Here is a 17,935-nt window from a genome sequence, read left to right on the forward strand (position 1 = left end):
GCCAAAACTGAAATCGTATGAGGACTGAACATATTTTAAATCAACTGCAAGTAATATGTCTGCAAAAAACACATGCATCTTAACACGTACTTGTATACACTGGCAAGTTCTTCCACACAGAGACCTTTACTCTAATTTTGTCATTTATTCATATCGAAACAATACACCTGTCTGGGTCCTTCTCATCTCTTGTTAGTTCAATATCTTGAAAACAACTCTTACACTGTAGTTGTATTTTCATGGATAAGGAAGCCTAACAAGGTGACCAAAAGAAGAGAAAAAAATGGATGATATAATATTGTTTCTAGTGTGTTTTAGATTTGATATAAGTCACCACTGACACACTAATATAGGGCGCTTTACCTGAAAATTAATACAAAAGTCCTATTCTATATTCTCTTTATTTGTGGATTTAGTTGGACGAGTGGACAGAGTTCCGCAAGAAAATGAACCCGGATAGCCTGATGCACTCTCCTGAGGTGACAACACAACCAAGAAGCCAGACTGTCTGGGAAGGCGAGACCATCAGACTGCACTGCGCTGTGGCAGGCTGGCCCAGACCAAGGATTGCCTGGTAGTAAATTTTTTTCAGAAAACAAGTCAGGATACGGGTAAACCGATGTTTATCAAAACTAAAGATTTTTGTCTACATTTTTTGTTCCGCATTCAAGGTACAAAAACAATGTGCTTATCGATGCCAAAGCACGACCCGAGAAATACACTGTGGAGAGCAACTACAATGTGCACTACCTGGAGATCAAAAAGTAAGTCATCCATCACCCAAGTCTCCTTTGCACGGTCTTATAAATTCCGAATTTGTTTCATTTGGGATGAAGCTGACTTTAGTTTGCTTTTGGTTTAACTACCACCAGCTGCAACTTTCTTGACACGGCTGCGTATCGGGTGTCCGCACTCAACCTGAAGGGAGAAATGTCCTGCGTGGCCACTGTGGTTGTCAAACGTAAGGAAAAAAGTACAGACAAACAATAAGTATTATCTTTATAGTGGGATTGAGCAAAGGACATCTGTGACTGGCCGACTCACTCCGTCTATCATGCTCTCTCTCAGTTGTATAAGAGTTGCATTAACAGTTTGTAAAACAAAATCTAATTAGCCAAATTGCTCTTATATTTGTTAATTCTCATTGAATATTTGGTGATAATGTAAATTCCATCCCGAATATAGTTGGTCTGAACTCTTGTCCTGGATGATTTAGGACCACCTTAATCACAAAAATGTCTTTTTTCTTTGTTTATCTTTATTTAACATTACCAGTACTTATTTTTTATACATTGCCCTTAGCTTGTTTATCTTAAACTGTGTATTTTATCTTGTAAATGTTCTTGAAACATCAGGATGGAACATTTTAATTTTGTTTTGCATTTCCCTTTTTACAATGAAAATAAATTCCGTTCAGTTCTATTCTATTCTATTCTATTCTATTCTATTCTATTCTATTCTATTCTATTTTCATCTCATCATCTCATTAGCTGCACCGCTTATCCTCAGTAGGGTCGCGGGGGTGCTGGAGCCCATCCCAGCAATCATCGGGCAGTGGGCAGGGGACACCCTGAACTGGTTGCCAGCCAATCGCAGCTATTCTATTCTATTCTATTCTATTCTATTCTATTCTATTCTATTCTATTCTATTCTATTCTATTCCTAGTCTAGTCTAGTCTAGTCTAGTCTAGTCTAGTCTAGTCTGGTCTATTCTATTTTATTCTCTATGAACTCCACTGTTCATCCCTTTAAATGTCAATAATTTTAAAAATTATTTTGTAAATAAAGTTATTTCATATTCTAAACCTTTTAAATTTTGAACAAAACTTTTGTTTTTATTTTTGGACAAGTGCTTTATTATAGCCAATCAAATTCTGAAATATTTTATGTTTTAACTAATTGCAGGTGCCTTTAGCGTTTTAAATCAGGTTTACTTAATTAAATACAAAGTCAAACTGAATAATTTCCTAACAAAAATACATTATATAGAATTTAACCCCAATTGTGTGTCACGAACCAGGAACGGAGACGGGACCCAATTGCGTTCGTTTTACTAAGTTTTATTTAGAAAGAGAAAAGGACTTGCACCCACGATCCAATGATCGTCTGTCACGGGTAGCAGATAGCTGGAACGCGGAAGTGGCACTTCCGTGTCGAGCGACGGTTGTTGTTGACAACGAGAAAAAACAGGGCGATGGCCGGGGCGGAGGAGCAACAACATAAACGGGTTCAGAAAAAAAGGTCGGCAACGAGAATCAGACAGAGAACATGACAGGATAGAGTCAGGAGTCACAAAAGTTTGCCTAGCGTGTAGCATAGGTTCACAAAAGATCCGACGAGTGTTGTCAGGAAGGCGGGGGTTTAAAAAAGAGGAAGCAACCAACAGGCGTCCGTGGCTGTGGGCGTCCAAGGAGCAGACTCAGGTACCTCGCATCAGTAATCATGACATAGTGTAAAAACAGCACTGTGTGTTGTCAATAATATTCGAGGGCCAATAAAAGTAATATTAACTGATTTAATTTGCTAAGGGTGAATTAATTTCTAATAATAACAATTAAAATGATGGCAATTATTGAATATTCTTCTTGGAATACATTAAAATAAACATGAAAATGTTGACTCTGTATTAACCTAGTCAACAAGGTATTTGACTGGCTATGTGGCTGGCTATAATAACCACTGGTGTTAATGAAGATAAAGATAATGTGCATCAAGTTTAGATGCTTGCCTGCCCCTCTTTGTAGTGTAATTCTTGCAAAAATGTTCTTTTTCTTTTCTTTTTTTTTGTGTGCAGGTTTTCAGGATGAGGATAGGGATCTGTCCGTGACCCAACCAAGTGAGTCAGTCAGAATAGCAGTCTCTAAATTTTGGAGACAAATCTGTGAACCAAATTGAAGTTTGAATTTTGAGCATTGCCTCTTGGAGTTTCCAATGCTCTCCGAATGACAAAAGGGCTGCATAACTTCAGAAGAGTCCGTGTGTGTTTGTGAACAAATCTTTTTGAACTTAGGAGGCTTCAGCTCCGAACATGGCGTCACTTTCGAGACCACCGTCCTGGACAAATTCAACGTGGCATTCGGTCGTGAGGGTGAAACGTTAAGCGTGGGTTGCACCGTGATCGTGTATCCTAACGTCAAGAACTACAAGCCTGACGTAGTGTGGTACAGAAACGGTCAGCTGACCCACTTTTGCGAGAATGTTGTACACCTGTTATGTTGTTAATTCTAAAATTGTCGGAATTCTTACCTTTAGGTGTACCCTTGAAGGAATCACAGTGGGTGCACACACAGTGGGCTGGGCAGCGCGCCACTCTTACGCTCGTCCACCTCAATAAGGAAGACGAGGGCATGTACACTATGCGTATAGTCACCAAGACTGGCTATGACGCCTACTCTGCATATGTGTTTGTCAAAGGTATGTCCTATTTTCTTATGGGGTTAAGGGTGCCATGTTTTACTTGAATAATACAAAATAAAGAATAAAAAAATTGCAGTACAATAGACTGCAACAAAAAAAAGGCAATTTTAGAGGTTTCCAATTCCCTACAAGAAGCGTTTGACTGTTTCTCGAAGAAAGCATTAAGATTGTCTAGTTAAAGGTGGAGTGTATCTTTAAAGGTGTCCTTAAAAAGTTGGAAGTAAAATATTTTATCTATTAATTATATGTTAATAATGCCCAGAGAGCCTTTACATATGTTTTGCCATCCCGCCTATCTGATTTTATCTTACTTTTATCAAAGCTGTTCAGGACACGCAACACATTAGGTAGAAGGAAAGGGGAGAGATGGGGGTTGGGGTGGAGAGTGACTTTATGTTTACCATCGCAGTTTTCTGAAAGTAGCATAAATTTGGTAAGCGTAAGAAAAGGCCTGTTTCAAATACAGTCCAAACACCAACCCAAACCCCCAAAAAGATGAAAAAGGAAGAGGTTATTCGAGTGGTTCTAAGAAATGCACATACTGGATGAATGAGCTGACTGTGGCTGTGAACATGGAGATGACGGCAGTGAGTAATTTAGTTTACAAATTCCGGCGGCACCCAATGGTTAATCGGGGAGCAGTATTTTTGGGGGGGACAGCTACTTGAAGTGGAGTGTCTGTGTATGTTTTGAGAAAATAAATCATCCCTAAGATGTTTGCTAGGGATGAGATCAGGGGATCATAATCTTTAATGATTCCGTGCCATTGACGTCATAAGCTGTCAATGACAATGAATGCATTAACTCCAATAACTTCTCCAAGAAAAGCACACATACAGTATAGTTCAGGGGTCAGGACAGTGTAGCTCGCGAGCCAGATATGGCCCTTTTTATGAGTCAGCTGGCTCGGATCTAAAGTGTGGGCTATAGTAATCTCCCATGTGACTTTACAAATCTACTGTATGCGAAACTGAAAGTTCACTCTGTATAATTTTCTCCCATTAATACAGTATGTAACAAAAATGAATACACCCCTCACATTTGTAAAGATATGTCATTATAATGTTTAATAGGACATCGTTAAAGAAACATTGCGTTGACACAATAAAATGTAGTATGTGAACAAAGGTCATAGCTTACTGGAAAGATATCCTCTGGTCTGATGAGATAAATATAAAATTATTCGGCTCAGATGGTGTCAAGCATGTGTGGCGGCAACCAGGGAAGGAGTATAAACATGTTTGTGCTGTGCCTAAAGTCAAGCATGGTGTTAGGAATGTAATGGTTTGGGGCTGCATGATTGCAACTGGAATTGTTGAGTTGCATTTCATTAAGGAAACACAAACTCAAGTCTGTACTGTGAAAAACCGGACCATGATCCCCTCCCTCCGGAAACTTAGTCCCAGGGCAATGTTCCAGCCTGACAATGTCCCCAAATACATTTTAAGATGACCAAGGCTTTTTAAAGGGGCTAAGGATAAAGGGAATGGACTGACCAAGCATGTCTCCAGATCTAAATCTAATAGAACATCTTTGGGGCATTCTCAAGCAGAAGGTGGAGAAACACAAGGTCTTGAATATCCCCCACCTCAGTCATGTTGTCATGGAGGAGTGCATTGGCCAGGGGGATAAAAGTGGTTCTGCAAAGTGATGGTGGCCACACAAAATTTTAACCTTCAGGATCTTTTACTTAACAGTGTACTCACTTTTGTTAACAGGAGGTTAGCTACTAATGGCTATATTTGAGTTTTCTGTGGGCAAAAATAAATTAACAGTGCTATACAAGCTTTACACAGGCTACCTATTATTGTTTCCAAGCATTGTTTCTTCAGTGTTGATCAATTAAACATTATGATGAAATCTCTGCAGAAATGTAAGGGATTCACTTTTTTGACATACTGTATAGGGCAAAGTTTCAACTACAATTTACACTCACTGTGTTACACCAACAGACCCATATTTGGTTTTATGTCTCTAAGGAATCCGTTATATGGAAGTGCATTAAACAATGTGTGTTCACTGGTAAGACAGTTTATGATGAAAACCCACAGAACGAACTGTAAACACCCCAAAACGCCAACCAAGCACCCAGAGCAATTTCATTGGGTGAGCAGTCACAAAGCCGTCACATAGCTAAGGGTAAATACTTCCGTATTCTCCTCGTTTGCAGTATTTTGTGACATTTTCAATTAACAACTCTGCTCACCCCTTGCAGGAGAGAGACCTATTTTTGGTGGTATGTTTGTTGATATGGGACACAGTTCTGGCATTATTATTGTTTCATAGATTTTATTCGTGAAGTAAAATTTGCTGAAAATTTTGCTTTCACGGCTCTTTAAAAAGGTTCAGCGACCCCTGGTATACTTATACTACAAAAGTGATTTAAAACTGTGTTTTTTGTTTTATTCGCTTCAATAGATGCGGACGTAGAGGTGGATGGAGCCCCTGTAGCCCCCCTGGATGTGCGCTGCCATGATGTAAACAAAGACTATGTAGTAGTGACCTGGAAGCAGCCCGCCGTAGAGGGCAGCAGTTCCATCTTGGGGTACTACATCGACAGGTTGGTTACCCCATTCACCAATATGCTAAAATCAGTCTAGCCTAAAGAGATAAGTGTAATCATTTGTCCTGATATAAATGCTCACAAACAACAGAAAATGCTTTGAAAAGAAGTTCTCTTGTTGGGGCTGTAAAGGACAGTGTTGGGGCCGTTACTGAATAAAAGTGTTTCATTAGCATTACTTAAAATTAAAAGTAATTCTGTTACCCCCAGATTACTGACACCCAAAAGTAGCACATTACTCTTTTACTAACTTTCTAATTTTAAATAACCTTGTGTACTATTATTAAAGCTGACCACTTAAAACTGCCTAATCATAGCTACATAATAAAATAAAGAAAATAAAGCGTGTACACTAACCTGTGAAGGCAGTGAAGCCTTCATATTTCCTGTCTCGTGTAATCTTGAAAGCTTTCAGATGAACACTCAGCGGATTTCCTTCTACATTGTGCGCAAAAAGGTTTTTTTTTCCCAGGCATGAAATATCGCGAAAAAAATTTTTAAAATAAAAAGACCAAAATTCAGAACACATTGACTGTAAATTTTGTGCTCCCATTTGACTTATTGATTTCCCGTTGATTTGTTGTTTGTATATAAGCTGCAACCCCTCCTCCCTCGCTGCCAACCACTCGACCAAATTTGTGCTTTTAATTTGAGCCTCTGATTTCAGAATTTTATCTTATAGTCGTAAATACGGCCTAAATGCGAGTATATCCATTAGGGAGAATATCAGTCGGGAGGAATCCTTGCACTCCGTGCTTGAGATTTGAGACCTATGCCATCTTAACAGTATTGGGTTGTAGGGCCATATGTACATGTCAACTCAGCTTTGACGATATTTAAAGCAGTGTGATGCTGGCGCCTAGGGGATAATTAATCCCTCCGAAGCAAAGGGGAACAGCCCCTCATTAACGGCATTGAAATTCGTGAACCATTTTTGATAAGTAATGGAGTATCTAAGGATTATATACAAGTAGCCCCATGTTATAACAATGTTTGAATTACAATTTTTTTATAAATGATGCGTTGCAGTACTTGTTACCGTCGTTTTAGGAATGTGTTACTTTGGAATATGTTCCTCCCAACACTGGCAGATGAATAAATTACTTCGGACACATTTCCATTGATTCACAACTAAAACAAAATTGTATCTCAAATCGGTGCTGTAATTAAAGCCAACTGGTGTATTTTTGTAGGTGCGAGGTCGGGACTCACCACTGGGCACAGTGCAACGACACGCCGGTCAAGTATGCCCGATTCCCAGTCACAGGGCTGGTGGAGGGCCGTTCTTACGTTTTCAGGGTCACGGCACTCAACAAGGCAGGGGTGAGCCGCCCGTCACGCATCTCCGATGTGGTGGTCGCCATGGATCCATTCGACAGGGCCCGCCTCCTAGGTGATGAGTATTTAAGTGCTTACAAAACAAGACAAGGGGAATTTCTTAAACTCTTTTTTTTCTCTGCCTATGCAGGACCATCTGCACCATGGACGGGTATGATCAAGTTCACAGAGGAGGATCACACTGGTACTACTTCACTTCCTCACATCCAATAGAATCTCTTCTTGGCTGATCACTATTCACATTTTATGGAACTAGCAGTATACGCAAATAACTGATGACACAAAATGGTGGCAGAGATTGTTTTCAGTCTAAAAGATACTCCTCTTTTCACTTTGAGGACTTTAAGGGGTGAGAAAATTTCTTGATGATATTTTCTGCTCTGCTGAGGTAGCGAGAGCAGGCACTGTCCTCTAAGTTATAGAATAGAAGTGTGTTTTAAGCCTAGATTTAAACAGTTCCACTGAGGTTGCAAATCAAAACTCAGTGGGTAGTGGATTCCACAGCACCGGGGCCCGAATGAAGAACACTCTCGAACCTGCATATTTCTTCTTCGTTCTTGGGATAACTAGTTGACCGGCATTTTCAGAGCAAAGGATTGGAGCAGGAACATAAGGGGAAATTTAATCTGAAATATATGAGGTGGCAAGTCCATGCATAATTTTGTATTATACTAACAGAACCTTAAATTCACGTCTTAAACTGACAGGGAGCAAATCCAGGTCAGCCAAAATCAGGCTAATGTGATTAAATGTTCTTGTCTTAGTCAAAAGCCTCGCTGCATCATGTTGTACGCTTTTGATAGTATATTTTGGGAGACTGGAGAGTAGTAGATTACAGTAATTGAGAAGGAAGTTACTAAACCAAGGGTAAGGAACCTTTTTGACCCAAAGAGCCATAAAAGCAAAAAATGTTTTAAAAAGAAATTGAGAGAGCCATATCATATATTTTCAGACAAATTTGAAAAAACTGCCAAACACACTCTCTAGACAAAATCTAATTTTTCAGCACATTTTATTTCACTGTGTGTCATTTGAAGATTTAATCAAATGTATGAAATGATAATAATGCCAAATCCTGCGTCCCAAATCAATGTAAATATGCCATTTACAATTTGTCTTCCACCTTCAGTTAAGAGTGTTGAGGCAATTCTTTTCCATGAAATTTGTCCTTAATAACGGTTTCAAAACAATGTGCATGCAAAGTTCTTTTGTAAAAATGTTACAAATTACTGCAAACGATAAGCATATCGTCATATTCACTTTTGGTGTAGAGAGAGAGAGAGAGAGAGAAGGAAGTGCCTTGCGCTGTGTGCAGGGATCCGCCCACCCGTACTGCTCACCCAATCAAAGTCGTTTGCCAGCGTTTTTATTTATCAGTTTAAATGGTTTCTTATCGAACTTCTGCATTAAGTTGCTTCGGCTTTATATGGACCAAAATCGGGATGAAATCACTTGACTTTGGAATGCCACAAAGAGATGTGCAATAGTTACATCTTCTTTCAGGGCCATATGTACTGATGAAAAGAGCCATATATGGCTCCCGAGCCATAGGTTCCCTACCCCTGTACTAAATGCTTGAACTGTAATCTCAGATTGGGACGTGTAACTGGAAGAACAGATTAGGGTCAAATGTGACACCTACATTTTTGATCGAGTTCCTGTGGGTGATATTACATTTGTCAATTTTAGAGCAGTGTTTGAGAACAAGTCAGGGCATTAGGATGGACCAAATATCAACATTTCGGTCTTTTGAGGCGCCAGAAGTTAAATGACATGCATCTTTTTATCTGAGTGAGGCAGGCCTCCAAATTTCCACAATTTAGTCGGGTACATTCCTCCATTGGAAGATACAGTTGAGTGACATAAATTCTAGCCTTGCTTGGTCAGTTTTTCTGCTGATAAGAAATTAGATTCCCTAGAAAATATAAATAAATAGATGAATTCACAAATGCCAAAATGCAAATTTGAAGGGCTTCGCTGTGAATGTTTTTACTTATCAATGTGTTCAGTACGAACCCTAAAATACACCACTATACTGTAGTTTATACACCCTTTGCCATTCCATAGTATGAAATCTGGAAAATCAAACAACTTTGAGGGTTCAGGGAAACTGTACAAATAAAATTCTTATTATTTTTAATAATCTTCTATATTTTCACTTATTCTTCTTGTAAATTAGGAAAAAAGTAATCCCTAAAAACATTTATTTTAGTAAAATACAATTGTTTTTATATGTGAACAAAAATTTGCCACCTTTTTTTGCTACAGGAAAACAACTTTTCTTTTTAATTTCCTTAAATAAATAACTACAAAAACAAAAATATATTTTAAAAGATGAAAAATCCATAATTACTCAAGTTAGCAAAATTGTCTGCAAATTTGCTTTCACTAAGTTGTATATTTTCTCATATACTTTGTCAATATTTATTTCATTATCACCATCTTAATCTGTCCCCAGCTGGAGTGGTCCCAGGAGAACCAAGCGAGGTCGTGGTTACTGAGGCGACGAAAAACTATGTGGTGCTTGGATGGAAGCCTCCTGCCCAAAGAGGCCACGAAGGAGTCATGTATTACATTGAAAAGGTGGGGGGGGGCTGGAGCTCATCTAAGTCATCGTCGGGCAGTGGGCAGGGGACACCCTGAACTGGTTGCCAGCCAATCGCAGGGCACACAGGGACAGACAACTCATTCGCTCATTCACACCTAGGGACAATTTGGACCGGCCAATTCACCTGAAATGCATGTTTTTGGAACGTGGGAGGAAACCCACGCAAGCACAGGGAGAACATACAAACTCCGCACAGAAAGTCTGGAGCTGGATTTGAACCCACGACAGGTTCCCATGACATGAACTGTGCCGCACAAGCGCTAACCACTGCGCCGCCGTGCTGCCCCTCTTGTGAAATCATATTAGTTAATTTAACCGGTTAGAGGAGCCATGAAACAGACTTTCCTTTGAGATAGTAGAGTATCTGGAGTATCACCTTTGTCCATGTGAATAAACTTTTAGAATGGCCAGAAAAAGAGAAATTTTATGTGAAACTCTACAGTCTTTTATTTTTCTAAGAAATAGAGGCTATTCCAGTAATAAATTGCCAAGAAACTGAAGGTCTTCTACAATAGTGTTTACTAGAGAACAGCACAAACAGAATCTAACCAGAGTAGAAAGAGAAGTGAGAGGCCTTACTGCACAACCAAGCATGAGGACGAGTACAAAAAAGTCTTTAGTTTGAACGCCTTACTTTCTTATTTAGTATCTGCAAAACACCAGTGTCAACATCTAAAGTAAAGAGGTGATTTAAGCAAAGAATTGGATTGTATTGTCTTTATTGTCATTATTAACAATGTTGTGAAACATTTTATGTTTCAATATTAGACACGGCACTCTCAAATAAAAACATGAAATAAAAACTTTAACTAAAAGAATATAAAATACATTTAGGAAAAATAGGCAAAATGTAAAAACAACATAGTGCTTAGTTATAATAATAATGCAATGAAAAATGGAAAATAAATGCATCAACATTTAGCAGCTACAATGAAAAAAAACATTATAAGTCACAAGGTATATATTTTCAAAACAAAGATTTGTGTGCTCGTTTAGGGTTGTGATGGCCCTGGGAAAAAAGCTGTCTTTGAGCTTGTTTGTTCTACTTTCAGCAACCTGTAGCACATACTAGAGGGCAAAAGGTAAAAGAGGTGGTGGCCAAGGTGGGATTTGTCTTTTGTAATTTTAACCACTCTGCAATGGTATCTCAAGCCGGCAATGTCCACCAGACTGGGCATAGTGCAGCCAATGATCTTTTGAGCTGTGTTGATTGCTCTGTATGTTTTTCCTGTCTGCTGCCGGGCTCCCAGGATACCACTCAGTTAATGGCGAATGCCAGAATGCATTCCACTGTGGCTTTGTAGAAGGACACCAGCAGATTCTGTTAAAGGTTGTTCCTCCCGAGAGGAAGTGAAGTGGCTGCTGGGCCTTCCCCACGACAGCTCTAATGTTGGCAGAGCAGGAGAGTTCACTAGAGAGGTGCATGCCCAGAAGTTTGAAGTAAGAAAAAGCCATATCTGAGACTGTCTGACAAAAGGAAGAGATCAATACGGTCAAAAGAACACAGACATTGGACAAATCATTCGATAAATAAAAGTGTGACTTTTCAATGGAAAACACAAAATTGTCTGAGTGACCCTAAACGTTTGAACGGTAGTTTATATTTTTTGAACAAGTGGGACATCTTTGTTGAATTTTAAACAATAAAGAAAACTATCTTTTCCATGAATAATGCAAACATCTTCCATTATTTTCAGTGTGTTGTGGGCTCGGACACATGGCAGAGGGTAAACACGAGTATGCCAGTCAAGTCACCTCGCTTTGCCCTCTTCGATCTGTGCGAAGGCAAATCATACCGCTTCCGCGTTCGCTGCTGCAACTCCGCCGGCGTGGGCGAGGCCTCTGAAGCAACTAGTGACATCACTGTGGGAGACATTCTAGGTAAGCAGGCCTCACATCTCGTCAGAGTTTTTCTCTCAGTTTTTGAAATTACCATCATTGTCGTCGCCACGCTTCTCGACAGACCTCCCCTCTTCGCCGGGTGCACCCGTGGCAATCAGGAACACCAGCACCTCTTTGGTGGTCTCCTGGGAGGCTTCTAAAGATGTCAAGGACCTGGTTGGTTATTACATCGAATACAGTGTGGTGGGCACTGACGTCTGGATACCATGCAACAACAAACCGGTCAAGCAGAACAGGTACGTTTCTTCGGCCAATGCTGAATATTAAACAGATATACGTTCTTCTATGTTACGTGAAACAAAAATGAACACAAATAATAAAATGGAGGAAAATAATTTTTGGAAAAATCATTTAGCTCAATGCAAATCATTTTCTTATCCCCCTAAGGGGCCAATATAATCATTAAAGGAAATAGTCATAGATTCAACTATTTGATAACCACTAAGGTGATGTAGTTACACTTTCCAAGCATGTTTGGTCATTTATAACGGCGTGGCTGTCATTTATATACAAAAGTAAAAAATGTATTTTATTATTTGGAGAAGAATTTGCAATCTTAATAAGAAATATGGCACGGCGGAACAATGGTTAACGCGTGTGCAGCACAGTTCTGAGGTCATGAGATCATACCTTCCTGTGTGGAGTTTGCATGTTCTCCCAGTGCTTGCGTGGGTTTCCTCCGGGCACTCCAGTTTCCTCCCACATTCCAAAAACATGCATGTCAAGTTAATTGTCCGATCCAAATTGTCCCTCGGTGTGCAGGAACGAGTGAGTTGTCTGTCTCTGTGTGCCCCGCGACTGGCTGGCAACCAGTTCACGGTGTCCCCTGCCCACTGCCCAAAGACGGCTGGGATGGGCTCCAGCACCCCCGCAACCCTATACTGAACACCACAAAAACAAAATAACTCATACTGGACTTCAGGAGGAAAGGCAGGAACCCAGCACCACTCATTTTAAAAGGAGACTGTGTAGAGAGAGTCAGCTCTTTCAAATTCCTGGGTGTGCACATCTCCGATGACCTCTCCTGGTCTGCAAACACCAGAGTGGTGGTAGGGAAGGCCCAGCAGCGACTCCATTTCCTGAGAGTGCTCAGGTAAAAATCATCTGAAACAGCATCTGCTGGTTTCCTTTCACAAAGCCACAGTGGAGAGCATTCTAACATACTGCATTACGGTGTGGCCTGCTGGGTGCACGGCATCAGACAGGAAAACGCTTCAGAGAGTCATCAACACAGCCCAGAGAATCATTGGTTGCTCTATACCCAGTCTGGAGGACATTGCCTGCTCTCGCTACCTCAGCAGAGCAGAAAACATCATCAAGGAATTTTCTCGCCCCAGCCACCACCTCTTTAAACTGCTGCCTTCTGGCAAGCGCTACAGGTCACACAAAACAAAAACAAACAGACTCAGGGACAGTTTCTTTCCCAGAGCCATTACCACCCTTAACACAGACCGCACAAAAAAATTGAAACTTGCAAACACACTACCTCCTAACAGATGTAAAATTGTATTCATGCCTATGCTCACTTTGCACAATGTTGACTATTTTTTGCACAATGTTGACTATTTTTGCACTTAACGCATATTGCACTAATGCGATCCCAAAACTGTATGTAACATCCTACATGCCCACATTTCTTGTGTAAATTATAACCTTATCTTCTTTGTTTTCTTTTATCCTCACTGTTAATATGTGAAAGCTGAGTGCCACGCCCAATTTCGTTGTCACAATATTTTCAACCCATTTTGTAACAATGACAATAAAGGTATATTCTATTCTATTCTATTCTATTCTATTCTATTCTATTCTATTCAACCCTACTGAAGATAAGCGGTGCTGATAATGGATGGATGGATGGATAAGAAATATTGGAAAATTCTTTTGAAATTGGAGGAGATTTAATAGGAGCATAAGTCTGTTAGAGCATCACAAAAAAGTAGATGATGTTAGTTAAAAACCTAACAAACTCTGTACGAGGGTCGTCTTTTCACCACCATGCTTCACGTCTAACGTGCATGAGATGCCATCATAATTTTGAGACTTTTTTGTGTTTTGTACTCAGGTTCGTGTGTCATGGTCTCACCAGCGAGACGACATGCGTGTTCCGTGTGAAAGCGGTCAATGCCGCTGGCTACAGCTTGAGCTCGACTCTGTCACAGCCAGAGCTAGTGCGAGCGGCCATTTGTGAGTGTCCCTGCCCTGTAAATCTTTTGTTTTTTTTCACCATTTGTGCACAAACTTCATCAAGTTTGAATAGATACAGACAACACAGCACAGCACAAAATACCCCCTTGACCTCTCTTTATATAGCTGAGTTGAAAGTGTAACTTGGATTTCTTCACCAAACTCTTTTCAGTGTTTTCACCCGTCGTTATTCTTTGCTTGTTTCTTCTCTTTATGCTTGTATTTGAGTAGCTGGACTGTTATTTGCCTGCATGTTGAATGTAAAAACTGAACATGATTGAGAACAGAAGTCTTATTGGTCGTAAACATCAGGGCTTATCACTTACGAGTGGGTCTTGAGTTTGACACCTGTAGCTAGATGATTTTGTTAATTTACGGCGAAAACCTTTTAGCACATAACTTACGGAAAACAAAAATCGGATCATGTCTCGTTAGGAATACCGGATAGTGGATTCATAGCCGCACAAATGCTGTTCACTTTAGGTAGAAAGAGCCGAACAATTTGCTTTCTCGACCTATGCTCTCGGTAGAGGTAAGACCTTAAGCCCGGCCCTAATTTCGGCCCTGGTCGAGCCCAAGATGTCAATTGTTGCTTTCTGCTCGGGCCGGCCTTCTTTCTTGTTGGCTTTTTTTTTTACTATGCTTAAATCACAGTGCGCTTAGATGTTTCAAGGCTGTGAGTAGATTGAAAACAGAAGTCACCTCATCACAACACGTATTGTACTAAGCACTTGCAATGTTAATTCCAAGAACTCCTTTCTGTCTCCGTGTATATTATCCACCCATCATTGTTCTTCTTTGTCTCTGCCTTTCTCTCTATACAGCGCTAAATTAAGATATACTGCTGCTGTAGTTTATGGCCCATTTTCAACCGGTCAAAATGACCGACATCCTTAAAATATTCCCGTCAACTCTTAAAAAACAATCTTTCGATGACGGAACATTTTTGGTTAATGTAACCTTTGCAGACACTGAAATATGAAAGCTGTAAATGTTTATGCAGCCTTGTTTAATCATTGCTCTTCCTCCAGAGTCCTCACAAATAATATATAACATTTTGGGTTTGCTTCAGGTTCGGTCCTGTAAATCAAGTTTATTGGTCGGGCTTTGGCTGGGTGGGTTTTAAATAAAAGACCCCATTTGAGGCAATATGGGATTGGGGATAATGAATTGGGTCCGCATGAGTCCAGTTAATTTCAGGTGAAACTTCAGTAACAACAAAAGAAATGCAGCCAGTCCCAACAAAAGTGCGCTCTGCCACTGGCAGCATTATGCAATTGGGGATGAATGATCGCGTCCACGTGGGTGTAGTCCGTTTTTGGTGGAAAGAATGTCAAAAAAACAGCCGCCACTCTCATTAGTATGCTATGTCAGGTACTACTTTTCATCTCGCAATGCACTGAGGCTGTCAAGCGGTGAAGTATTACAGTAGTGCCTGTTTGTTGACTAACGTTACCTGCATGCGCATCACTAAAATGTGAGTTTTTAGGGATGAGGCAATTTCTGCTTGGTGTAGCTTCTGACATAGCTGTGTGCTAACTCTTCAGGAGGCCTGGTTGGTGCATGGACAAGGTGAAAAAGGCTTAAAACATACTTAAAGAGCATGAAGCTTATCTGTCAGGCTTCTGTGTAAGTACTTTATCCATTATAATGGTTCCTCAAATCATCTTGTAGATAATTAACAGGGGAATTGTTGGCTAAAAATGTTTAACATGTTCATGGCCATGTTCATAGCTGAGAAATTTTCCTTACACTACGGCCTATAAGTCACTACTTTTTCCGAAGATTTGAAGTGCATACATACAAGATATGGCTTTCCTGTCGATTTTTCTGACTAATTAAGAGGCGTCAGTGGCAGTCGCAGTTCGAATCCCGGCTCCTCCGTGTTACATGTCGAAGTGTCCTTGGGTAAGACACTGAACCCCTAATAGCCCCAATATGCAGGTTAGCGCCTGACATGGCTGCACGGCCGCTATTGGGAAATGTGAAGCACACTGTAAAGCGCTTTGGGAAGTCTTGACTTGAAAAGCGCTATATAAATGCAGATCATTTCATTTCATTTTAATTAGTAATCAGACAATAAGTTAACCCACAAACGATTGTGCTACTTTTGGATACAACCAATATGATTTTTGATGAATTCTGGCATTACATTACTCCAAGTGAAAATAAACAACATAACCTGAATTTAATACTAATCAATCCTAACTGCAATTAAATACTATGAGGACTTTTCTTTATATGGTCATTACAATGAGGGAGAAGCCATAGGAATAAAATGACAAGGATTTTTTTTTTTTCAAAATGTTTAAAACTGTAAAATATAATCATTTTTTTATAATGTTGCCCCCACAAAATAAAAAAAATAAGAAAAAACTTGTGCTAAATTGTAAAAAAAAGTCCCTTCAACTACAGATGAAAAAAAGTCGTCCACAAATGGACACATTTGAAAATGCACTGTATATTACTGATTCAATTGTAAACTTATGACATTAAAGCAAAAAACATTGATAATCCCATGCATGGTTGAAGTTTGTATTTTTCATGGGGGATGCAGAAACAACTAAAACTACTTTTATTTTGGCCTAGCACGCTTATGATATTAAAAAAAACATATGTATTTAGTAGTACAGGTCTTTTCTAAAATTTTACAAAACTAATAAAAATTATGTTGAAAAAAATCCTAAAACAAATTTCCCTGCTCAGTAGGTAACATACCCTGGCATAAGCATATGGGATAATTTACATACAGGTCAACATGTACGTTTTCCCTGTATCTCATACGTTTTTGATCATTTCGGATGTATACGCCGTATACCAGTTTTTGCCCGGGGGGTTACTCATTTATTTTGTTGGACCGATCTAATTTAGCTCTAACCCAGAAAGTCTCGGTCACTAGTAATGAAGCTGGCGACATTCTGAACTGCTACGTATAATAAGCAACACGAAATTTATTGCAAGTGGGGAAAGAACTTAGAAAGATGTTGAAAAGTTTTTTCTGTATTGTGTAATTAAAATTAACTTGTTTTTACACAAATTGTCTTTGTTTCTATTGTACTGGGTGTTTAAGAAAATGTTGTACACATTGAGTTGTAAATAGCACAGAAAGTACATGATTAAGGCAAATTAAATTAAAAAGCATTATGTTGGAGATCATAATATTTTTTCTTTCATAACAATGAGAAATTCAAAAGCACACAAATTAAGACAAAAGGGACTCTCAAAAGTGAATGTGTTTTGCGCCATCTCCAAGAATTGTCTTTATGGCACAATTGTCTGTGAGGGAAATGTAACAGGTGGTTCTATGTGGAAATGCTTCTGAACTGGTTGATGGATGAGATCATTTCGCATGACCATGAAGACTACATTTTTAAAAGGACGCGGCTCCACCTCAGTGTTTGCTCAAAGTGTTAGCTTATCTCAATGACAATACGTGAGGAAAATGGATCGGGCGTGTTAGTGTGTTTCTGAAATGGCTTCACCGTTCACCTTGTGACTTTTTTTCTCTCCTCTGGGCCTGCGTGAAGGGAATGGTGTATGTTCTACTTCTTCCTGCAAACATGGAAGAACTCAAGCACAGAATCAGTACAGCAAGGGAGACTGTTAGCCAAGATATCCTTAGCCAGTGTTCGGCAGAAACTGGATTTCCGACTTGACGTATGCCGTTTCTTAGGCGGTGCGCATATTGAACATTTGTGAAATCGTTCACATAATGCATATATTTTTGAATTTATCATTCAGATTTGGAAGAATAAATTTTATGATCTTCAACTTTAATAAGTTTTTAATTGCATTTGCCTTAATGATGTACTTTCTGTAATTTTTACATCTCAAAAGATACTGTATAAAAAAGTTTGAAACACCCAGTACATAGTCCGTCTTGCAATGAGTAAATGTGTGCCGCATTATGTTTGTAATGTTTA

General features: G+C 39.5%; 1 protein-coding gene across 1 annotated transcript in view; it reads left to right on the forward strand.

Annotated features, from left to right (window-relative positions):
* myom1a (myomesin 1a (skelemin)) overlaps window positions 1-17,935 on the forward strand; it is a 49,029-nt gene that overhangs the window by 12,152 nt on the left and 18,942 nt on the right. The window contains exons 5-17 of the mRNA XM_088326262.1: window positions 417-574; window positions 672-764; window positions 873-961; window positions 2,795-2,836; window positions 3,011-3,172; window positions 3,253-3,414; window positions 5,836-5,977; window positions 7,174-7,373; window positions 7,449-7,502; window positions 9,777-9,901; window positions 11,624-11,807; window positions 11,890-12,064; window positions 13,891-14,012. Coding sequence (XP_088182388.1) covers window positions 417-574; window positions 672-764; window positions 873-961; window positions 2,795-2,836; window positions 3,011-3,172; window positions 3,253-3,414; window positions 5,836-5,977; window positions 7,174-7,373; window positions 7,449-7,502; window positions 9,777-9,901; window positions 11,624-11,807; window positions 11,890-12,064; window positions 13,891-14,012 — 1,708 coding nt within the window. The remainder of the gene's footprint in view (window positions 1-416; window positions 575-671; window positions 765-872; window positions 962-2,794; window positions 2,837-3,010; window positions 3,173-3,252; window positions 3,415-5,835; window positions 5,978-7,173; window positions 7,374-7,448; window positions 7,503-9,776; window positions 9,902-11,623; window positions 11,808-11,889; window positions 12,065-13,890; window positions 14,013-17,935) is intronic.

The sequence above is a fragment of the Urocampus carinirostris genome, chromosome 1, assembly GCF_059441175.1.
Source record: "Urocampus carinirostris isolate Australia breed hairy pipefish chromosome 1, RoL_Ucar_1.0, whole genome shotgun sequence".
In the NCBI taxonomy this organism is placed as follows: Eukaryota; Metazoa; Chordata; class Actinopteri; order Syngnathiformes; family Syngnathidae; genus Urocampus; species Urocampus carinirostris.